The following is a 24,762-nucleotide window of genomic DNA, read 5'->3' on the forward strand; positions in this document are numbered from 1 at the left end:
AGTGTTTCAATTAGGAGTTGTTTACTTGTGGGGAGCAGTGCTCGTAGCTTCGAACCATCCTGATATCGCGAGCTTACATTCTGTTTCTCTAAAGCGAAACAGAATGTAAGCTCGCGATATCAGGATGGTTTGTACGAGGTTAGAGCGCTAGCTAGCTGAACAGATAGTGAGAAGTGAAAACTAGGAATTGAAGCGCAAACACGGATTTCCTGTGGGATAAACGCACAGGCCTGGCTGATATAACGGTAAAATAATATGGAAATACACGTGTGCATACATTGTATTCTGGTTTCAATGATATGTTGATCCACGCGAGTCCAATTATAGTCAGCTAGCATCAAAGCTAACGAACGCGAGTAGCTAGGTAACGCTAGGTAAAATGGCGGTCAAATTAGCTAGCTAGCCAATGTTATGCTAGCATTAGGGAGCTAGCTAGTCAGCCGATCTAAATAACTATTAGCTAACGTTAGGTAAATATCAGAAATAGTTAACCAAACATGTATTCGAACAAAATTACAATTTATGCAATTCTTCACGAAAGCAATTCGTGTGCCTGCATTTCTGCGAAATATCATGGCGTCGGCTAGCTAGTAATACCTTACGTTAGCCAGCCAATTCGACAATGTCGTAGCTAGCTAGTCTCGGTCAACAAATTGCCATTTATGAAGATGCTTAGTTTACTAGTTGTCTAACTACACATTTTTGGTAATCCCATGTCTTTAGCTATCACATTTAGCTAAACTGGCACAGTGATTAATTCACGTAATTACTTATCTAACGTTAGCATTTAACCAGGTGACATCAACTAATTAGGTACAGTACGTTAGTTGGCTTATTAGCTAACGTTAGCTAGGTAACGTTAGTTATAAGGCCACCCCCAACTTATCAGTGCCTTCAAGTATTCACACCCCTTGACTTTTTCCACATTTTGTTGTTACACAGCCTGAATTTAAAGTTCAATTTAGATGTTTACCCAATCATGTCAAAGTGAAATTATGTTTTTTTTTTTTAAATTTGTACTAATTACAAATGAAAAGCTTAAATGTCATGTTTTAACAAGTCACATCAGTTGCATGGCCTCACTCTGTGAAATAAGTGTTTACTAGTGGTGTAAAAATACTTTAAAGTACTTAAGTCGTTTTTTTGGTTATCTGTACTTTATATTTTTGACCACTTACTACATTCCTAAAGAAAATAATGTACTTCTTACACCATACATTTTTCCCTCACAACCAAAAGTATTTTGAATACTTAGTAGGACTGGAAAATGGTGCAATTCACACAACTTATCAAGAAAACATCCCTACTGCCACTGATCTGGCGGACTCACTAAACACGCGCTTCGTATGTAAATGGTGTTGGTTATCCGTAAAAAGGAAAATGATGCTGTCTGGTTTGCTTAATATAAGGAATTGTAAATGATTTATACTTTTGATACTTAAGTATATTTTAGCAGTTGCATTTACTTTTGATACTTAAGTACATTTTAAAACCAAATACTTTTAGACTTACTCAGGTAGTATTTTACTGGGGGACTCACTTTTACTTGAGTAATTTTCTACTAAGGTGTTGTACTTTTTCCACAACTGGTGTTTACCGTGATTAAATGAGTACCTAATTTTGGTGCGTACTCAGCATCCTCCTGTACTCCCTGTTGACTCATGACTCCGTGGCCACGCACGCCTCCAACTCAGTTATCAAGTTTGCAGACGACACAACAGTGGTAGAACCTGATTACCAACAATGACAAGACAGCCTACAGGGAGGAGGTGAAGGCCCTGGCAGAGTGGTGCCAGGAAAATAACTTCTCCCTCAACGTCAACAAAACAAAGCTGATCGTGGACTTCAGGAGACAGCGGAGGGAGTTCGCCCCTATCCACATCGACAGGACCGCAATGGAGAAGGTGAAAAGCTTCAAGTTCCTCAGAAGAAATTCGGCTTGGCACCGAAGACCCTCACAAACTTTTAAAGATGCACAATTGATAGCATCCTATCAGGCTGTATCACTGCCTGCTACAGCAACTGAAATGCCTTCAACCACAGGGCTCTCCAGAGGGTGGTGCGGTCTGCTCAACGCATCACCAGGGGCACACTGCCTGTCTTCCAGGACACCTACAGCACCCGATGTCACAGGAAGGCCAAAAAGATCATCAAGGTCATCAACCACCCAAGCCACGGCCTGTTCACCCAACTATCATCCAGAAGGTGAGGTCAGTACAGGTGCATCAAAGCTGGGACCGAGAGACTGAAAACAGCTTCTATCTCAAGGGCATCAGACTGTTAAATAGCCATCACTAGCCGGCTACCACCCAGTTACTCAATCCTGCACCTTAGAGACTGCTGCCCTGTGTACATAGACATGGAATCACTGGTCACTTTAATAATGGAACACTAGTCACTTTAATGTTTACAAACTGTTTTACTCAATTCATATGTATATATGGATTATACTGTATTTTAGTCAATGCCACTCCAACATTGCTTGTCCCAATATTTATATATTTCTTAATTCCATTCTTTTACTTTTAGATTTGTGTGTATTGTTGTGAATTGTTACATACTACTGCACTGTTGGAGCTAGGGGGACAAGCATTTTGCTACACCTGCAATAACATCTGCTAAATATGTGTATGTAACCAATCAAATTTGATTTGATCTCTGTACCCCACGCATACAATGATCTTTAAGGTTCCTCAGTCAAGCAAATGAAACACCGATTCAACCACAAAGACCAGGGAGGTTTTCCAATGCTTCACAAAGAAGGGCACCTATTGGTAGATGGGTACAACAAAAGCAGACATTGAATATCTCTTTGAGCATGGTGAAGTTATTAATTACACTTTGGATGGCGTATCAATACACCCAGTCACTACAAAGATACAGGCATCCTTCCTAACTCCGTTTCTGGAGAGGAAAGAAACCGCTCAGTGATTTCCCCATGAGGCCAATGGTGACTTTAAAACAGTTCCAGAGTTTAATGGCTTGATGGGAGAGCTGAGGATGGATCCTCACTTGGTTTTCTTTGACTAGTTTTCCTCCTTTCCCCCACCATGCAGCTGTTCTGTATCCCTTCCTTACTGAGTGCAATCCAACCCCTCACCAACGGCAATGAAATACCAAGTAACATGTCTTGTCACAGATGCCACACTCGAGACGGTACCCGTCCTCAGAAAGGGCCAGCCGGAGCAGCTATCAAGACCGGGACAGAGACAGAGGACGCAAGCAGAGGCACCGCAGATCGCCCTCTTTTTCCTCTAGCAGTGACCGGGAGAGGGATCGGGACAGGGACAGAAGGGGACGGGGAAACCGACAGGAGGGAAGCTACGCTCGCTCCAGGAGGTGTGTTTGTATGGCTGTGTTATATTTGTGTACTTGCAAACTAAATAATTGGTATGTAAGCTTTTGTACCGTATGATAGTTTCTGGTAGAAATGTTTTTTAAACTCTCAATAGGTTCATGAACCAGTATCAAAGTGCTCTGATGGCATTCATTGAATAATGTGTAACCTGAGTTGGTGGTCAGAGACACCACCGCTCTAACCCATTGTGTTGGGCGCCTCTTTTGCAGCTACGACAATCGCTCGGCAGACCGCAGGCCATACGACCGGCGCTACTGTGAGGGCTACCGGCGCCTGGACCAGAGCCGCGAACGAGACCGCGGAAACCGGGAAAGGGAACATGGAGGTGCACCAGCAGCAGCTGACGGCGGTTACTACGCACGTGACTTCTCACCGAGCATGTGCGACTACCGGAGGGGGCGCGAGAGGGAACGGGAGGAGTCGTACCGAAGGAAGGGCAGCAGGCGTAAGCACAAACGAAGGCGGCGTAGAACCAGGTCCTATAGCCCATCCTCCTCGGTGAGTACAGCCCGGCCCGAGCTTGTCCTTTAACCCTCCCGCTCCTTTCTATCTTTCTCTTCTCATGTCTTTCTGTCTCTCTACTTCTCTATTACCTTCTCTTGTCCACAGCTCCTGGACTTGGTAAGTAGTACAATCTTTTGTTTTGTTTTTGCCAGCAGGATTTGAGTAGCTGTTTTGTCTTAGTTAAATCCAGATTTACCTTCTACAGTCTTCTCATAAAATGAGTTGTGTAGTGAGACATTGACTGTTTTTGGACCCACGTGGATAAAGCATCATCCACATTCTCGCCTTCTGCGTTAAGTAGACATAAATGAGAGAGAGGAACATAGGGTGGCATGTATCTATGTATCTCTGATGATTTTAATCTTGAACTATTTTTTGCTTGATTGCCTTATCATCCTCTCATTTTATTTGTTTTCTTGGGAAGTACTCTGCTTCGTTTTAAGTGGGCAATATCATAGTTTGATGTAGATATTTTTGGTATTTTCTGAATTGGCTTTTTGTTCATGAATGGATATGCAGGTTGCTTCCTTATTTGTAATAGCACGGGTTAAAAGGTAGAGGGGGAGAGAAGCAGAGGACAAAATGTGATCTTTGACTTGTTCCCTTGCACTATATCCCTATCGTTATATATTTCCTCACGTGGTGTCATACGAATCGCCCTATGACCACCACACCCACCTACAACCACTACGTCAACTACAACATCACCCTCCTCCTCCCTCCTCTACCTGTGCCGCCTTCCATCGCCGTGGCTACGGCTGCCCCCGAAAACCCCCTGTCCCCTGTCGGTCGTGTCGTGACCTGCTAATGCTGTGGGGGCTGCAAACAGCGGAGTGACAGCCGGACGCGGGCACTGAGTGTGAGGGACGACGAGGAAGGGCACCTGATCTGTCGGAGTGGGGACGTCCTGCAAGAGAGATGTACTCACTGCCACTACTCTATCGTAACCCTTTCTCCATATGAGTATTTAAAACCATAGAGCATTCACTGACAGGGGAGTGCCTGATGATGATGCCATGGTAGAATGCTGTTCGCTCTAGCTCAAAAAGCAGGGTGGATAGCACACCATTTTTTTTTTGAGGATATCGGTTTTAGATAAATACTGCTCGTTGTGTTGAGGCTATCTAGCTGTGATTTTATATCAGAGATATTAGAGTTTTCCCCTAAAACAACATTTCCCCAACTTCTTAATTGTCTCTTGCGTTTTAGTTTAAAGTCCAGGTCTAAAACAAATAATTTTTTTGTAATACATTAAGTGGGAAAAGCAATTCGTTTTGCAACCCCTCATATCTATCCCTTTACTTCAAAACTAACATGAGACCTACCTAGTAAACATCCATAGGGCCTTAAGTTGTCTGCGGTGTTGCATTTTTTGACCTTTGACAGTGTTGCATCTTTTATAATGCTACACTTTATAGAAGTATTTGTAGTGGTAAATTAAGAGCATGATTTGTATGCTTAAAAACCACAGTTATTATGATCCATGATCTCATAACATCCACCCACTTAACATATAGTTTTACCATTTTCCAGCTCGTATCCCTGGCATGACTTGTATGTTCTTCTAGTTTTGAAACTAAATTTATTTGCTTAGTCTGCACATTTACACTTATTTCAGAAATTTAGCTTGAGTGGGTTTTTCCAATTACATAGGTTAACCAGTAAAACCCAACACATTCCTCCCTCCCGATGCCCTTGCTCTAAAATAGGCACACCACCACAACATCTGTAGGAATATACTTTTGGTTTTCCTTCCTATAGGCTGCTGGGGGGCACTCAAAATTTTTCCCATAATTTGTTCTGGTAGTGTGTGTACCCCAATTATCATAGGTTATCTAGGACCGTGTAAAAGTAAAGATTCTTTTTGGCATCCCATTTGTCTACAACCTGAAAAGGGGGATGGGTGCTAGTATTGAAACGCCTGTCACTTTTTTTGCCTTGATGTTCCTGCTCCGGTCCACATGTCTAATTCTTCTCTTCCCTTCTTTCCCACTCTCTTTCCCCATCTCTCTGTCTGTCTTCCAGATGAGATTGTCAGCACTCTGGGAGAAGGCACCTTTGGGAGGGTGATGCAATGTATTGACCATCGTCGGTATGTATCCGTATGAAAACAACGGCTTTGACTGTTAGCTGGTGGCCCTTTTTTAAAGCCTCCGGAGTCCTATTTTTTTCTTTGTGTTCCCTCTACCTGCACTAGGTGTTTACTATTTACAAATAGTAGTTCTAGAGTTAGAGCCCTCCTCCTTCGGCTAATCCTGTTATTCCATAATGTCGTGGCCGTTTGCTATGGGTGTATTAGCGCCTGCACTTAGGCTCACTATAGACGTCTGTGTGCTTCTCTATAGGGCATGAGTTTAGCGGGTAGGGCAATGATACCCCATGCAAATTTGTTCCATGCTAATGTCCCTGCCTCTGCCCCCTGAAGCACAATACAAGTTTGAACTTGAACGTGATAAAGTCAAAATTCTTTTTGGGAACATAACATGTTGCATTATCAAAATGCAAGGACAAGGGAATAGAATGTACTCATCACAATACAGTTTGCTTGTATGAAATAAGGTGGAATTTCATGGCTCAACAAGGTTGGACAAATGTATCATGTTAAAGAGACTGAAAAATCTGTTTTCAAAAGCTATCCTTAGGGTATCCATCTTATTTTAGCTACCAAACCTGTGACACCAGGTTCCCAAGCAACAGCACGAACTCGGGTTATGTAGATGGACCTAACTTAGGGAATCGCAGCTTTGCACCGTAAGGTATTCCCTCATGTGTTTTGTGTCTATATTCATCATGTGGTGTGGTTAGTTATGTCTTTGTCATTCATACTGTATGTGTCTTACAGGGGAGGGGCCGCTGTTGCTCTGAAGATCATAAAAAATGTGGAGAAATACAAGGAAGCAGCTCGTCTGGAGATCAATGTGCTGGAGAGAATCAATGAGAAAGATCCGGAAAACAAACAGTGAGTAGCCTACTACTGACTCAGACCACTACGGTGTATTGTTCATTACCAGGGATTTTTCTCCAATTTTTCTCCAATTGAATTACTTTCTCCAAACAGTGTAATTACATTAATTTTCGGGAATGGAAAAACACTTTCCGTGTAAACTTAAATGACTAAAATCAGGTATGAAGTATGTAGAAAAGATAATGGGCCTATATATTTTGAAATAATATAATCTTTGAGAACTAACAATCACCAAAATAAAAGCTAGACAATCAAGGAGACTTGAAAATTCCAAAAACAATGAATTTAGCAGTATTGATTTTATTAGGTTTAACACGTTGAGCTTTAAAACTACACAATTTTCTCTCAGCTCCATGGCCAACTGTGTAGAATTGCAGGAAATTTGCTTTTAAACTGCAAAAATATCTCTCGGATCCATGGAGAAATCTATAGATTTGCATGAAGTTGGCTTAATAAATGCAAACCTTTCTCTACATCACTGAGATGGGTTGGCCTCAGAAATGTAGCCTTGCTTACCATGCCCATTCCCACACCCACCACCTAAGCCTCCTTTTTGATCCTGAAGAAAACCCCTAATTACACAGGAACCTGTGTATCATTTTGTTTTTATTGGCTTATGTTTACTTTGTTAGTTATGTAACCCCTCTCATCTTTCCTCCCAGCCTGTGTGTGCAGATGTATGACTGGTTCGACTACCACGGCCACATGTGTATCTCCTTTGAGCTGCTGGCCCTCAGCACCTTCGACTTCCTCAAGGAGAACAACTACCTGCCCTATTCCATCGCCCAGGTCCGACACATGGCCTACCAGCTATGCCTGTCCGTCAAGTGTAAGTTTATATATTTATTTGTATATAAAAAAATATATTGCCTTTATTTAACCGGGTAAGTAATTGAGAATACATTTTCTTTCACAATAACGGCCCGACATAAGTGCAGAAACTAGCAGTCAACTTGTCATAATTGCCACTCCACAGCCTGGCTGTCAAGTGTAAGTGCACTCCGATATTACGCTACTATCTTGTATTTATTGCCTTTGTTTAACCAGATGAGTTATCAAGAGCACATTCTCTTTAACAATTTCAACATGACCTACCAACTGGTCTCACTCCAACAACCAATACCCTACATAGACCCCTATCACTACCGTGACACAATCCTTCATTCATTCCTTTTTGTTGATTTAGCTATCCCCCTCCTTACTCACCTAGAGAGGTTGGAATTGGAATATAAGGCCACCATTGTTTGCAATAAGAAGCCTTTAGCCACATGAGGGCATCGTTGGTTCAAACACACCTATCAGAAGAGTGTTTTTTTTCATTGACCACCATCGAATGTGAATGGCTGTTGGGATTTTAACTGGTATTTTTTCCTCACAGTTCTTCATGATACCAAGTTGACGCACACAGACCTGAAGCCAGAAAACATCCTGTTTGTCAATTCCGACTTCACTATGACCTATAATGTAGAGAAGGTGAGACGAGGAGTTGGGCCTCAGGATACTAGGCTTTCTGCAGAGCCTGTTTTGCTTTCAGAGGCTACCTCCCAAATGGTACCATATTCCCTAATAGTGCACTACTTTTAACCAGGGCCTGTTCAAATGTAGTGCTCTATATAGGGAAAATGGTGCCATTTGGGACACAGCCTGAGTGTCATCGCAAATGCTTTGGCAGTCAGCTATTGCCTGAAGTGCAAATGACGATTAGGCCTAAATGTACCAAATCAAAACAAATGGGAATCATTTTCAGTTTGGATACAGGTATGGTTTAATGTCAGAAGCATGAAAATGGATCATGTCAATGTTACTAGATATCAGGAATGGACTAATCAAGGTGTCATTCACTGGCCAATTGTCTAAAAGTTTAGCTTTACACATTTCATGAGGTTTGAAAAAAAGTACCATTCTGCCTTTTTATTTTTAACAAAACTATAAGGTTCTGAGCCATGTCCTTTTTCACCTTCCTCCCTACAGAAGCGCGACGAGCGGACAGTGAAGAGCACGGACGTACGGGTGGTGGACTTCGGTAGCGCCACATTTGACCACGAGCACCACAGCACCATCGTCTCCACACGGCACTACCGCGCCCCGGAAGTCATACTAGGTGAGTGACGTTCCTCTTCAGACTCAAGAGTTAGCCCTATCTTCCTTCAGGCCAGTTAGCTGAACAATTGGATGAGGACTATTCTAAACTAAGGGTGGTATAGCCACTACATTGACAATGGACTGCTATAGTCTGTCTGGTTGGGCTATGTCTGGGCTATTCTAAAACAGAGGGGGTGTTCCTTGGCAGTGGCATTGAACTGCCATAATCTGCCAGTTCGGTTCCAGTCAGGTAGACACTGAACAGCAACCCACAGTCAGACACTAAGCACAGTTGACTGGCTTTGTACTCACTTTGCAGTATGTGAGACAATTAGTCAAGTGTGCTTGCTCAGAGTTGAGCTGGGTTGATTGTCTTTTCACATACTTTCAAAGCTCAATGTGTAAGCTTACCCATGGTCTGTTATGTGGCCTGTATGAGTCCTTGTTCTATTTAAAGAAACTAAATCTTCACCCTCTTGATCTATGATGCTAGTTGTGAAGTCACAACCAATGTTAAGACAGAAAGCTGCTGCTGCCGAAACTTTGGTTGTTGCTTTTGATAAATCGAAGCACTGGAGCAAGCGTGTGAGGCTAGGGTCTTACATTGAGCTTTTTCATTGTTTTATTAGCCTACACACCACCAATTCAGATGGAGAATCCCAATTGACAATACTTTTAGTCTAGTATTAGGCTTAATCTGTGTCTGGGGAAACCAGCCCAAAAACATTCACCCATTCTGTGTTTTGTCCTGTAGAGCTGGGCTGGAGCCAGCCGTGTGATGTGTGGAGCATCGGTTGCATCCTGTTCGAGTACTACCTGGGCTTCACCTTGTTCCAGGTAAAACCCCACTTCCCTTCCCAATCCCATGCTGTCTGTGGCGACAGCTGCCTTCCAAGATGACTCTCCGTGTCTGGTGGATTCAGGTTGTCAGGAAGGACTGAACGAAGCCCAGAATGGCTTTCGCAGCGAACACACACTGAGCCAGAGAGCGCAGCAGAGAGACACAGCTGCTAATCCAATTGGGATCAACCCTTGGTTGACGTTGTCCTCTGTGTTCTGAGTTCTGCCTGGCTATGCGAACACCATAGGTGATGGCGCTCTCATACTATTCCGCTCATTTTATTCAAAGCTTTCGGCTTCAGCCACATTTTACTCTGAGCTATCAGTCAAATAGTTGCAAGATAGATGAGGTCTCTGATAATGGTGTGTGTTGGCATCAGTCTAGTTGCTGATATCCACTATTTACATTTATGGCCATGTATACACTGAAAGAGATGCAATTAAGATTTACCTTTGCTGTCTTGTTTGTTCATCCCTCCCCCAGACTCATGATAACAGGGAGCATCTGGCCATGATGGAGAGAATACTGGGGCCGGTGCCCTCCAGGATGATACGCAAGACAAGGTCAAACCTCACACATACACACACGACCAGGTGCATCGGTGTAGTTGCAGGTCAAAAAGTCATCCATCAAACACACCCATAGTGTTGCTTTGTCTAGTTGTTGATGCAGAGCATCAAAGTAAAGTTGTGGGTTTATGCCACATCAAAGGGCCTGTTGGTGATCTTTGTCTGTGGGTATTGAACCCTATGGCAACTCTTCCATGCTGCTGCCCCTGCGCACACACTGTTTTTATCTATATATGCCGCTCTTCCTCAATCTTTGCAATAATTTCTCTCTCCCCTTTAACTCAGGAAGCAGAAATATTTTTACCGTGGCCGTCTGGACTGGGACGAGAGCTCGTCAGCTGGGAGATACGTAAGGGAAAACTGCAAACCCTTACGGGTAAGCGAGCAGCTCCTTTTCCCTCCCTTGTGTAGCACCCCACTACTTATCTTCCTTCCCATTCACCCCCCCATGTCAGATTAACCAGGGATTTCTGATATCAACCTCTATTTAGACATTATTGAAATGAACCTTAACCCCAAATATAGTATTCACATTTTCCTGATTTTCATTATGTTGATCACATCTCTGTATGTTCTCAGAGGTACCTGTTGTCGGAAGCCGAGGAGCACCATCGGTTGTTTGACCTGATTGAGAGCATGCTGGAATACGAGCCCGCTAAGCGCCTGGCCCTGGCAGACTCCCTAAGACACCCTTTCTTCGAATCGGGGACAGCAGGCGATGCGGTGGGGGGGAAGAGCTGGGAGGGCAATCGCGACATCAGCCGGTGACCCGGGACCTCCACAGACTCTTAATGGTAGAGCGGTTTTTTTTCTCCAGGTGGAGCAGACTGATACGACCACTTAAGGCGGTACGGCCAAATTTGATGGACCTTACCAGTCTGTCTGAAATCCTTTGGCCATTCACAGCATGGACCTGTTTCCTCCTGCTTACTGTACTGCCCCCACCCATCTCCACAGTTAGGAGAGAGGCTCATGCTGGCAGCTAGAAAACCAGAAGGACTTCAGAAAAAGACAGCCCTCCTTTTAGTCCTCTCGGCTTCTGCTCCACAGAAGGCAAATGACCAAGAGAGGAGTTTTTAGCCCAACCTTACATTACCCAGACCCAGCTCCAGTCTTCCGCATGTAAAGGAAAGGACCGGCCTCGTGTAGTGGAACACTAGTGAGAGCAAGAGAAGCCTTGCTCTGAAAGCCAATATCGTGACCTCTTCATTTGAGGTGAAACGCTTGGAGAAGGGTGGCACTGTCTTGTATTTATTTGGAAACTCTTGCCCATGCCACAGCTATCGATCTTGGCTAATGTTAGCCAATCAAATGGCACGTTTCGTCAATGAGTGATTGCCACTCCACATTTATTGCTTATATAGGCCTCTCCTATTGATATAATATATCTACTGTATCTCTGTTACGTTATGCAATGCTTTTGAGGAGAGGGATTGATGCCATATTAATGTAATAATAGTACTCACAACTGGACATGTTTTCTCAGCTGGTCTTCATCTAGTCTGGGGAAATGACAGACACTCACACAAATCAGACCCCATACAACACAAACTGCAAACTGCCTTTTACATGTGTGATAGTATCAGGCCTGTGGTCTGAGATGAAGCACACACAGGGTCATAATAGTAACGTATGGCATCCCAACGCCACAGGCACACAGCAGCACATGGTTTACAGTATTTATTATGAGACGCTACCGCTGTTCATCTCCCTGTACATTTATTTTTTTGTATAAGATTTCAATGTATAAAACTATGTATGATTCTGTCGAATTAAAGTTAAGTCCTCCTTTGCCAAGGCTTGTAGCGCCGTTGGTTGAGTTATGGGGAGGCGTTTTTGTCTTAAATACTCGACTGTCTTTGAACCCTGATTTATTTAATGACAGAAGTGTGTTCGTGGCCAATGATATAGAAGGCTGTCAGGAAACCCTTGACTGACCCTGGCCTATTGCTCTATTTAGTAGTGTTGTACCATCTGCTGCTGCTGCTACCTAAATAGTCTGTAGATGAGTAGTTTGGACATGGGCTCTCTCAAATTATCTTCTCACCTTCTCAACCCTATTAGAGGAGAAGGACCAAGGTCCCTCCCCTCGGATGTGTTTTGAGAAGGAGTAGAAAAGGGTTTGCAAGAAAATATTAATTGACATTCACCCATGGCCACTCCTCTGTAAAGTCTGCCGTGTCACCCACAGGAAGGGCCAAGGACAGGAGGATCAGCTGTGGCAGCCATGCAGGTGTACCTACCATCATGGGTACTCATCCATCTTTCAGTAACTCATGATCTTGCCTTTGTGTCTGTTGGCCTCCCAGGCCTGCTTTCCCTCGCTCCCTCTCTTTTCCCCATCTGCTACCATGAAAACTAGAGCAAAGCCTATACAGAATCTGTAGATGTGTGCCAGTAAACTAAGGTTAAGTTCACTGGGTGAATCGGAACAATTAACCTTTTAATAAACGTCTAGCTATAGAAACAAAAAATAACCCAGAAAATATGTTTAATTGGATTTTGTAAAAAAGCTTTATTTCCATCAGTCAAAATGTATAGACATGATAAAGGGTGGTGGGGATTGAGTGACTTTTGTGCTATTTGGGTACAAAGTAGTGGACGGCTGGTGGCTCAAGGTTGCGTCAATGAGTCACTATCAACTTCAAATGGCAGCTATTCTAAAGAAAAGCAGATATCCCCTTTCTGACATTGAAAACAAACGTGATTCATGCCTCAATGCGGTCTTCCTCCAGACTGTGATTTCTATCTCTGCCCCCTCACTCTTTACTTATGGTCAGAACTAACAGATATCACCTAGCAACACAGGCCTATAACTATACCTACACTGACAGTTCATTACAAACTAACCAAATTCAAAGAATGGGAATGGGTCATTCCATATCGTCATTGAAAAACTACATGACATGATGCTTGTTTCTTTCCTATACTAGTTTGTTTGCATCCCTGTAGGTTCTAATGAGATTAGTGTTTATGTCTTTAGCTAATTTGCCTGAGAAGCAGGGAGGGTTGTCTGTGAAATCCCAATAAGAGGAGACAAGGCACTTTACCGGACAAATGCACAGAAGTCCATCAACCGGAGTACATCAAAGCAATACTGTTTTGCCACTGAGGAATGTGGATTACCTGACTTTTTTGCTTACAGCAAATAGACTATTTACAGGTATGTGCCAAAAAATTATAATAATGCGGGTCACACTTGAAATAGCGTTGCATTGATTTTTGTTATGTCTTTATTATCAGTATGGTTGGCTGTATTGTAAAGAATGTAGTTTACATTGGTTCTATTCTGTCATTGATAATGCCACTTTTCTAAGACTGTTCAGATCAACTTGCAGAGACAGTTCATGTATTAAGTTGTGTAGTTTCCCTCCTTTGTACTAGCCTTGTGCAGAAAAAAATCTTCCCAACCTAATAATTTTATCTTTGCCGTTGACAGGTTTGAAAAAACAGGCCATTAGTTGAGTTCCTCCAGCTCTGAGTGAGAGATGATGAAACTCTACTGTAGCGCTCAAAGCAGCGCACACAACTAGAGATGGATTTTAAGTCCCTGGGTGATCCCATCAAGCGGTTCAGCAATTGTGTCGGGGACAGGGACAAAACTGGACAACAAAATACGCACGAAAAAGTGCATGGGGGACCGACGGAAGAGCATAGTGGTGAGCATGGGCTCAACGGAAGAGTGTAGTTTTAGTCCGGAGGCACAGTATAGTCAGAAGGAAGTGTCCCTTGCACCAAATCTTGCAGAGAGCTGTACCAGACTCTTGGCTCAGAGCATACCAGGCTGACATTCAAAAAGAAAGGTGGGGATGGTTGGCCATTGTTTTTAGTAGATATCAAATAATTAAAGGCCAGTTTCCGGGACAGAAATTATGCCTAATCCTGGACTAAAAAGCACTTTCAATAGAGATTCTTAATTAAACAGGCTTTTTAGTCCAGGCCTAAGCTAAATCTTGTCTGGGAAACCGTCCCTTAGAGCTTACTTGGATAAGTATCAGCATTTAAGTACAGTGCATTTGGAAAGTATTCAGACCCCTTTACTTTTTTCTGCATTTTGTCACGTTACAGCCTTATTCTAAAATGGATTGAATACATTTTTTCCTTCATCAATCTACACACAATAGCCCATAATGTATTTTAAAAAAATGTTTAAACAAATACCTTTTGCTATGAGACTTGAAATTGAGCTCGGGTGCATCCTGTTTCCATTGATCATCCTTGATGTTTCTACAAATTCAATTGATTGGACATGATTTGGAAAAGCACACATCTGTCTATATAAAGGTCCCACATTTGACACTGCATGTCAGAGAAGAAAAAAAATCTGAGGTCTAAGGAATTGTCTGTAGAGCTCCAAGACAGGATTGTGACGAGGCACACAACTGGGGAAGGGTACCAACACATTTCTGCAGCATTGAAGGTCCCCAAGAACACGGTAGCCTCCGTCATTGTTAAATGGAAGAAGTTTGGAACAACCAAGACTCTTCCTAGAGCTGGCCGCCCGTCCAAACTGAGCAATCAGGGGAGAAGGGTCTTGGTCAGGGAGGTGACCAAGAACCTAATGGTCACTCTGACAGAGTTCCTCTGTGGAGATGGGAGAAACTTCCAGAAGGACAACCATCTCTGCAGCACTCCACCAATCAGGCCTTTATGGTAGAGTGGCCAGACGGAAGCCACTCCTCAGTAAAAGGCACATAACAGCCTGCTAGGAGCTTGCCAAGAGCCACCTAAAAGACTCAGACCATGAGAAACAAGATTCTCTGGTCTGATGAAACCAAGATTGAACTCTTTGGCTGAATGCCAAGTGTCACGTCTGGGGGAAACCTGGCACCATTGCTACGGTGTTGCATGGTGGTGGCAGCATGCTGTGGGGATGTTTTTCAGCGGCAGGGAGACTAGTCAGGATCGAGGGAAACATGAATGGAGCAAAGTACAGAGAGGTCCTTGATGAAAACCTGTTCTAAAGCGCTCAGGACCTCAGACTTGGGCGAAGGTTCAACTTCCAACAGGACAACAACCCTAAGCACACAGCCAAGACGATGCAGGAGTGGCTTCGGGACACGTCTTTGAATGTCCTTGTGTGGCCCAGCCAGAGCCCGGACTTGAACCCGATCAAACATCTCTGAAGAGAGCTGAAAATAACTGCAGCGATGCTCCCCATCCAACCTGGCAGAGCTTGAGAGGATCTGCAGAGAGGAATGGGAGAAACTCCCCAAATACAGGTGTGCCAAGCTTGTAGCGTCATACCCAAGAAGACTCGAGGCTGTAATAGCTGCCCAAAGGTGCTTCAACAAAGTGCTGAGTAAATGGTGTGTGAACTTAAATATCACATTAAGATAAGTATTCTAAAAACCTGTTTTTGCTTTGTCATTTTGGGGTGTGTGTGTGTATTGATCAGGGGGAACGTAATACATTTTAGAATAAGGCTGTAACGTAACAATGTGGAAAAAGTCAAGGGGTCCGAATGCACCGTATACCTGCTTGGGAGACTCTCACAATGCCACTGAAGCATCTCTGTTTCTGTATTGTGTTATTGTAGGAAACAGAAAGAAAGATTGTAGAGAGGTCCGTCAGGAGAAGCCAGCACTGCCTCCCTAAGGTAATTCTGTGTGTGTGAACGGTCATAATAACAGATGGAAGTCACTCGTTCAGTGGACGGACATCTGATCTGACAATATACCCATTTCATTTTGACGGACTAAAGGAGTTTATGGATGAAACTTGGGAATCACAAGAGACATACGAGGTCAGTTCAATTAGAATGTCTCTTGTTTACAAAGTGTTTACATGACTACCATTGGCCAGGATTTTAGAATTGAAACTTAGATCATTTAACCTTTTTTTTTTTTATTTTTTTTATCCCCATGTAGATTAAGAGCAACCAGAAAGCTGCGAAGGATGATTAGTTGTTTGGTGCCTTCAAGGGGCTCAGTCTGAATGTGACAGGAGGCACCCAGAGCTCTATGGCCTCTAGCGGGGACCAGTGTAAGGTCATGTGAGACAAAAGACAACTTGTATCACCTGGCCTCTGCTTCCAGGCTTCGTTCATGTGCGTGAAAGCCTGGGCCGAAGCTACATATCTAACACTTTAATCTGGTCCACCAGGCTCTATGTTCCTATATTTATGTGGTAACAAAAAAAGACTGGGGATGAGGTTACCTACACTTGCCCTTGTGAGACATTGAGAAGACACTGAACTCTAGGAAAAACAACACTTGTGGTGATAAAGAAGCCAAAGTTGTAAAGGTAGACTCAGCGGTATGACGTAGATGCAGAAAGTAAACAGCATAGTGGGCCAATTCCCGCAACAACTAAGCGTGAAGCTCAACTCTGCTGTTTTTGTCCAGTACCTACCACGCTCTAATGGCATGAAGCAAGCTGTGCGCATGTGCAGATACTGTGTGAGCTCATCTTGCATCTCCCTCATCTCAATATCTGCTGCTCGTGGCAACGTCATTTCGCTGAGTCTACCTTTGAGTTTGTTTAAAGATGAAGGGGGTAGGTGCACTGGCATACAGGACACCCCTGCAGCCCCCGCAAAGCCGGGGGGTCCCACGCGCCTGTTATCGAGGTCTACTTTTTATTTTAATCATTTTGACAGTAACCCTCCAAAAAGAACTCCGACCTTGCGGGGGTTCAGAGAAACTGTTACGCCAGTGGGTAAGTGAATGTGAAGATGCATTTCAATTGCTTGATCTTTTCTTTGCCCCTGTAGCCATGGAGATCACTGTCATTTGGTGCTGGTAGTCAGTTCTGTCTGCATTGTCGTACGCTCACTTGTTTTTTATTTATTTAACCTTTTTAACTAGGCAAGTCAGTTAAGAAAAAATCTTATTTACAATGGCGGCCTACCCCGGACCAATTTGCGCCGCCCTATGGGACTCCTAATCACAGCCAGATTCGAACGAGCCTGGATCACAACCAGGGACTGTAGTGACGCCTCTTGCACTGAGATGCTGTGCCCCTCGGGAGCCCGACCATTGTTAATGTTCTCTGGACTAGAACATCCTCATGTATCCTACATATGTGCATACTTGATAGGTTTGTCATTGAACTGATTTACAGCTTATGCACTTTGTGTCAATTTGTCTGTCTGTCAAATGCAATTGATTGTCTTTAATGTTGCATGAGCATAAACTGGTGAATCTCTTTGGAAATGTATAACTTCATCACTTACCTATTTAAGAATATATTGGACATAGTGTAACAATTAGAGTTCAACTGATAGACTAGGCCCCGGCTTTCTGTGCTACTGTAGATTAATTGCAGCAACGTTGCACTCAAACACTTGATATGAAAACAGAATGGATGCACAATGCTATGGAAGAACACTGTTCTTATGACAAAGATGATGTCACGAGCAATGGTAAATCGGGGTAACTCTTTCAATGCATTGAAGAGGGGGCATCAACATAGGAATAGTAGTGGACTTTCTGGCCCTGTCCCAAATGACACCCCATGTCTATTGCCCAGGATCCATATGGTTCTGGTCAAAAGTAGTGCACTACATATGGAATAGGATGCTTTCTCTGTCTAGTGGATTTGACATTCTGATGAAGGCAAAGCAAGAGGGATACTTGAGATGCGGAACATTGTCGCTACCTCGCTCGCCAACCAAAGTGCATGAATAGAGGAGTAAACTGAAGGGAGACTATTCAGGCACTCTCAGAAATAAAGTATTTCTGAAATCTACTTCCATTGTCCTCCAAGAGCGGCTGGACGCCTTCTTTCACAGTAAGGGAAGAATTCCTTCATATGTTATAGGATCTTGTACCTATAGACGCAGTCGTTACCTAAGGATGTCATTGTTCTACCCTGAACTAGACTGCGTTGTTACAAACAAGCTTTTATTTAAAGGTATAAAAAAATAAAACAGCACAAAAAGTCCAGGCAAACTAAGGTGGTTACAGAAATGGAAGATTTCCTGTTATCTTTCCTACTTTAATTGAGGCCAGTCAGTGTGATGCTCTCATGGAGTTTGCATGTCACAATTATATACATTAAAAAACAAGCACAAAAGTACATTTCTCAGGACGGTGGATGCACTGTCAAGAGTAAGTAAGAATAATGGGTCGAGTCTCGATTCTCCACCCTTCTTCCGAAGTGTGCACTTCCAAACTTCCTCGCATGGATTTTTACAATGGTGGAAACTCCCTTCGGCCAATGCTTTTAAACATGATGTGGAGTGTGCAAGTGCACACTTTGGGTAGTATCCTTAACCATCACACCTCAACAGACATCACTCTCTCTGCTCCATCTTGACTTTAGGAGGCTTCAAGAACGACCGGGGTTTCTTCTCTTTTTTAGCTTTGCCTTTGCCTGCCTGGAAACTCCTCCAACTATCCACTCGGCCATCCCTTGTTTCCTTGTGACAAAAAATGTAAGGTATAGTCAGCTATGCATGAAGAAAACAGCAATATCGGGCCGACTTCTACAACAACTGACTATCTGCAGTTTACCCTGCTGCTGGTGGTTAACAACAAATTCTTATTTTACAATCATGGCCTACCCCTCCCCAACCCGGACGACGCTGGGCCAATTGTGCGCCGCCCTATGGGACTCCGGATCACGGCCGGTTGTGATACAGCCCGGGATCAAACCAGGGTTTGATGCAGTGCCTTAGACCGCTGCGCCACAGGTACTCCGTCCCTCCTCATCCCAGCTTATGTTGGTCGTTTATTGCTTAAATGTAATTACAACCTTTTTTTAACATACCTCAAAGTTCTTCTGCCATTCCCTCTCTCGCTTAGCTTTCTCTGCTGTCTCAATCTCTTCCTCTCTTGCCCTTTTCCTGAGGAGAAAAATAACACGAAACATTGAATTGTATTCCCTCCTTATGGCCACCAAAAGACCAAAGACATTCTGAGGGCCATGTATTCCTATAATTCAAATATTAAGCAATACACACATTTCATGCAATTACACTGAGCGGTCTGTGCTGATGTGTTCTGTATTTCACCAACGATATACCTCCAAATGCTTCATGTACAATATTCAGTTGACTGAAATGGCACTGTTACCGTTCATGCATGTCCTTGGCTTCCCTCTCCTTCCTCTTGATTTCAAGCTCTGCAAACAACTTCATAGTCTGCTTGTACACCGCCTGTCTGAACTGAGGGTCAGATCAAGAGAAGAGTGGTTTCCTTAGTAAAATAATAAGCCCAATATCAAAACAGCCTTACATCTGTTACAAGTTAAATTTAACCACTTGTCAATACCATTTCTGGGTCATCCTCCTCCACGAATTGAGGCTTCCCATCCTTCTTCAGCTGTTTCTTCTTCTCTTTCATCTGTTGCAATAAAAGATGCCACAGCACAACATTTTTACTGCAATAAATGAACTTAAACTGTAATAGTAGCATCACTAATATTAATACAGTTGTACATTAAATATACATCCCAAATTGCACCCTATTCCCTTTATAGTGCACTACTGGAATAGGGTACCATTTGGGAAGCTACCTCTGAGACGTATGAACAGAGGGACCAGCGGTCAGTTACTTACATTATGCTCAACATATTCCCTTCCTGCTTGGATTACATCAACTGCCCTCTTCTTCTGTTCTGGTTCCAGCAGGTTTTTGTATGCCTTGTCCACAGCTAGAAATACAGTGGGATTGGGGGTTGATAAGAACTCTTTGAATGGATTCGGCTAACTGATGTAGACATATTGTGTCTGCAATCATATTTCTACCTTCAAAGGCTAGTTGTGCTCTGTCTGGATCATCCTGGTTCTTGTCTGGATGGACCAAGATGGACAACTGAAATGGAAAGAGTACATATTACTGCACTGTCGGAGCTAGAAACACAAGCATTTTGCTACACCCGCAATAACATCTGCTAAACATGTGTATGTGACCAATATAATTTCATTTAATTTACTTTGAGACAAAGGTTAATTCAGCACTTCCTGTTAATTAGTGTGCTTGTGGTGTTTCAGGACAAACTCTTCTGGATTCTTATCCACTGCCATTCCACCTCTAAAAAAACTATAAATCGGCAGCTATATCGATGCAAAAATCGATATCGGACCCAAAACTCCCATATCGGTCAGTCTTTACTTCGGACATCATTGGGTTTTTTTGCATTAACTTCTTTGTTGTTGCAATATCTATCGCAAACGGACGTGGCTGTTTCACCACTAAGGTTTTCAGTTTTAAGATATGATGGGAAATCGAAACTATAAAATAGACAGTACGTACTATGTAAATCATTTTACAGTTATTTAAAGTAGATAAATTGACCAGTACAAATAAATAAAAGCAGCAGTGATGGTAGTGAGTGAAATTGTGTGTGTCAGAGTGCATGTATGTAATGGGTGTAAAGAGTCAATGCAAATAATCTCTTAATAGGGTGTAGGTGGACACCTAGGGTTAGCTGTTCAACAGTGGTATGGCCTGGAAGCGGTCAAGGAATCTGTTGGTCCAAGATTGGATACTTCGGTACCTTCTGTCAGAGATGTAGTATACCTACCGCTCGGAATCTCTTCTTCAACTCCTCATCTGTTGCCTCTGGATCGATTTGTAACACCTGCAATTGAAATTAGGCATTTCACTAGAACCAAAGTTGACACTGCATAGCCTAAGCAACACAGATGAGGCTGTCAGTAAAATACCAATTTACGTCAAGCAATCCAAACCTCTTGACAAACTTGCTGGTGTTGTACAAAGAATGTTACACTACCCCTTTTCCTTTGAGAAACACACTCTTGCACTTTACCATCTTGCCCAGACAATGGTCACACAACGTTAACACCATTTAACTTTGACACCATTGCAGCACATTCAGCAAGTATATCAAACGGGTTGAAACCTGCAACGATGCGTCGGTCAGCACAACACCTAAGCCATTATGCCAAGAGGCCTGAACCTCTTGATGAGGTCGCTGGTGTTGTACTAAGGACCCTTCAATGCAGATCTACATATCAATCTTGTCACAATAATAATAGATTAATAGTACAAAAAAAAATTGCATGTAATGAAATATATGTATTCACTACTGTAAGTCACTCTGGATAAGAGCATTTGCTAAATGACTAAAATGTAAGATCAACTACAGTTGCATGTGACAGGAACTAGCCACTTACCTCAAAGGGGTTTAAATTGAAGTAGGATGACCCGGGTCTGAGCAGCCTGTCTATTTGCTGCTTTGAGGTTAGCACAGAGTCTCTTTTCTCTATCTGCTTTACCTGTTGGACAAAGTAATGTCATATTAGTTAAAGTCACAGAAGTTCACTCATGATCATTTACATAATCTTGATCCCTCTCACTGGCCAGCTGGCGTAGCATTATCTGTCAGGTCTCAGGAGTCCACTTGGGGAAGGTTGGATAGATGGAACTGAGCATGTTTATATTCATTCCAGAGCACTAGCCGGCAGATCTGACCTGCTTTCTTACAGCTGCACTAGGGTCTGACAGGCTTCCTGTGTAGATTAATGCTGTGTTTACATGGTATGAGGTAGATGGCAAACCGGATGTCATTGTTTTCAATGAGAGCACGACGGTAAATGCCATCAGCCACTACGGTAGATGGGACTTGCCGCCAGAGTTAAAATATTTTGCCGTCCGCCATAACGTTGTTTTCTTCCAGATGTTGATTTGCACCTTTTGTTTAGCAACGCATACCTTCGCACTGGCTTGCTTTTGCCCTCAGTCTTTCTTGCCCCACTATGCGGACTGGTATGACGGCTTTTGCATACCTTGTCTTAACCCAGCATAAAACACCGCAGAGCGAGATTAACACCTCAATCACACCGACAACGTCATTGCGTTTTGGTACACCAGAAGAACATTAATTTCTAATGTAATGCTGCATTTGCCTTGCAGAGGCTGTACGTTCTACGTTTTCCAAGCCATATTTTGCCCTGGCTCTGCAGTGCCTTAATCTACACAGGAATCCTGTAAGAACCAAGTACAGCTGTGAACAAGCGGGACGGATCTGCTGGCTAACTAGAGCGCGTATTGTAATAAAGCCTTCTGACGAATACGTTGGGGGCGTATCCATAAGTGAAATACCGAAACTAATACTTGAAAGACTACAGATCAAATACAACCATTCACCACTTTAAAAAAGGAAACACAATTTCTCTACATTTTCAAAACAAAATAGCGGTTTACCAAACTATATGCGTATTAGGATCACTGAGAATTGTTCTGGCGAATCAACACCACAGCTGTTAGTGTTAACAATTGCTAGTATTGCTAGCTAGCACATACACACACCGTGTTATACGAGCAAACGTTAGCTAGTTAGCGTCAGCTACTGAGCTAGCTAACGTTAGCCTCTCGAGCTTTTTAGCCAGCAGGTGCTTAAAGGCCTCATACATACAAATCTAGAGCATTAATGGTCGGAATTTGTCAACACCTTAAGTATCATATATTTCCTAAATGTATCCTACCTCTGTGTAGAAATGATTGAACAAATCATCCGGACCACTCTGGGCAGAGGGCTCTCCTCCTGCAGCCGCCATCTCGGCTTCATTCATCTGACGTCACAATATCCACTATCACGTGACTCAATGCAGTTTTTTTGCGAGTATACGCACATACCTACTCATTCAAGAGTTTTTCTTTATTTTTTACTATTTTCTACATTGTCTTCACTATTATTCTACATCAATTACACACCACACCTCCAGGCTGTGTAAGGGCTATTTGACCAAGGAGTGATGGAGTGCTGCATCAGATGACCTGGCCTTCACAATCACCTGACCTCAACCCAATTGAGATAGTTTGGGATAAGTTGGACCGCAGAGTGAAGGAAAAGCAGCCAACAAGTGCTCAGCATATGTGGGAACTCCTTCAAGACTGTTGGAAAAGCATTTCAGGTGAAGCTGGTTGAAAGAATGCCAAGAGTGTGCAAAACTGTCATCAAGGCAAAGGGTGGCAACTTTGAAGAATATAAAATATATTTAAATTTGTTTAACACTTTTTGGGTTCCTACATTATGCCATATGTGTTATTTCATAGTTGTGATGTCTTCACTATTATTCTACAATGTAGAAAATAGTAAAAATAAAGAAAAACCCTTGAATGAGTAGGTGTGTCCAAACTTTTGACTGGTACTGTACATAAACATAGGGACCTTCAATAAACATTACGGGCCGTTTCACAGACATATTAAACCTAGTCCTGGACTAAAAAATGTTTTGATAGGGAATCAAAGCTGGGGCCAGTTGTACTGTTAGAGGGGCCAGTTACATTAGACATTGTTGTCATATCGTTTTCTTCACTGCATTGCAGGCAAAAGACCATGTTCATAATCATTCAACAATTTATTAGCATTTTCTGTCTAATAACGGATGTAAAAAAAAAAAGAATGATAGCAAAAATAAGTTGTGTAAAAATTATTTCATACTCCACATTTAGGGGGGGCCACAAGGGGGTCCAAAATTGTCACAGGGGCACTGCCCCCCCCCCCCCCCCAGAACCACTAGTGCAGCAGTTGACATAGTCATTTTTATCTCAATCATTGTTCCAAGTTATATTCATTTTTCTTCAATAATAATTATGCTGATGTGTATAGTCTACTACTGATACTGTATGGATAAATATCTTGTAAAGCCCCAGACAAATTATGAAACCTATTGGTTAGTCACCTAGTTTTGATTCATCTTGATGATCTCATGAAGAGGATAAGCAAGACCACAACCAGAGCAAAGGTGACACTGGGCCACTCATGAAGTGTCCAGAACATGGCATCACAGCAAGCTCCATGGCCAGATGGGTCCCGAAACTACATTCCAACTTGAGATCACGCCATATCCTTCAATTGATGAGGTGTATGCTCATGAGAAACCAGTTTGTAAATGCAGACTTAAGATGAAATGACACAACCTCAACCCCTATTGTAATGTAATGCTAGACAAGTGATTCACATTTTAGTCATTTAGCAGACGCTCTAAAATTTAGCGACTTATAAAAATGTGCGAGTGCATACATTTGTTGTACTGGTCCCCCATGGGAATCGAACACACAACCCTGGCGTCGCAAGCACTATGCTCTACCAACTGAGCCACACAGGACCCTGTGTTATTAAGGAGTACATGTTCAATCGAAAAGGGCACTGTCACTTTTTGCAAAGTCATATCCCACTTTTCACATACATCAACACCAGTCTTGAAATCCCAAAGTATAACAAAAGTCAATTTACTCCAACAAAAATAAAATATGTCTGCCTAAATGGTGAAAGCAAAACATGATCCAACTTTCCTCTCATATTTAATTGTCTCTGCTGGGGCTCTGGCTGGTGTCCTGCAGGCTGTCTTCAGGGTGTCAGGTGGAGGAGCAACAGCGACAGTGGGTGGTGACGGTGCCTGCCCCGGGCAGCTCTCTTGGCCTACTCCAGGCGCTGGATGGCCTCCCTCACCCGTGCAGCCAGGCTCTCCTTAAGGTCCAGGTCTTGATGTAGTTGCTTAGACAGGGAGTCTGCCTCCAACCACTCC

The 24,762-nt window shown here is 43.0% G+C and overlaps 2 protein-coding genes across 4 annotated transcripts; one reads left to right on the forward strand and one right to left on the reverse strand.

The window, feature by feature from the left end:
• Nucleotides 1-91: 91 nt before the first annotated feature.
• On the forward strand, nucleotides 92-12,170 carry LOC106588191 (dual specificity protein kinase CLK2). 3 transcript variants are annotated; one of them, XM_045709323.2, is made up of 14 exons: nucleotides 100-245; nucleotides 1,636-2,205; nucleotides 3,140-3,339; nucleotides 3,568-3,856; nucleotides 4,692-4,782; nucleotides 5,888-5,954; nucleotides 6,705-6,821; nucleotides 7,490-7,656; nucleotides 8,206-8,300; nucleotides 8,799-8,928; nucleotides 9,664-9,746; nucleotides 10,234-10,313; nucleotides 10,605-10,695; nucleotides 10,899-12,170. In XM_045709323.2, exons 2-14 carry the CDS (start codon nucleotides 2,125-2,127, stop codon nucleotides 11,085-11,087), a joined length of 1,680 nt encoding a protein of 559 aa, XP_045565279.1. In that variant the 5' UTR covers nucleotides 100-245; nucleotides 1,636-2,124; the 3' UTR covers nucleotides 11,088-12,170. The 3 variants fall into 3 exon arrangements, with proteins under 3 accessions (XP_082826440.1, XP_045565279.1, XP_014032411.1); XM_082970314.1 differs by lacking the exon at nucleotides 1,636-2,205 and having other exon boundaries at nucleotides 92-245; XM_014176936.3 differs by lacking the exons at nucleotides 100-245; nucleotides 1,636-2,205; nucleotides 3,140-3,339; nucleotides 4,692-4,782 and having other exon boundaries at nucleotides 3,658-3,856.
• Nucleotides 12,171-18,151: 5,981 nt separating this feature from the next.
• dnjc8 (DnaJ homolog subfamily C member 8) lies at nucleotides 18,152-22,806 on the reverse strand. The gene is given in 9 exon segments (NM_001141199.1): nucleotides 18,152-18,684; nucleotides 19,035-19,110; nucleotides 19,340-19,431; nucleotides 19,538-19,609; nucleotides 19,825-19,919; nucleotides 20,014-20,080; nucleotides 20,793-20,849; nucleotides 21,406-21,507; nucleotides 22,717-22,806. Coding segments are annotated over 9 exon segments (774 nt in total). The 5' UTR covers nucleotides 22,804-22,806; the 3' UTR covers nucleotides 18,152-18,558.
• Nucleotides 22,807-24,762: the final 1,956 nt, after the last annotated feature.

Source organism: Salmo salar, chromosome 27 (assembly GCF_965601325.2).
Source record: "Salmo salar chromosome 27, fSalSal1, whole genome shotgun sequence".
Lineage (NCBI taxonomy): Eukaryota > Metazoa > Chordata > Actinopteri > Salmoniformes > Salmonidae > Salmo > Salmo salar.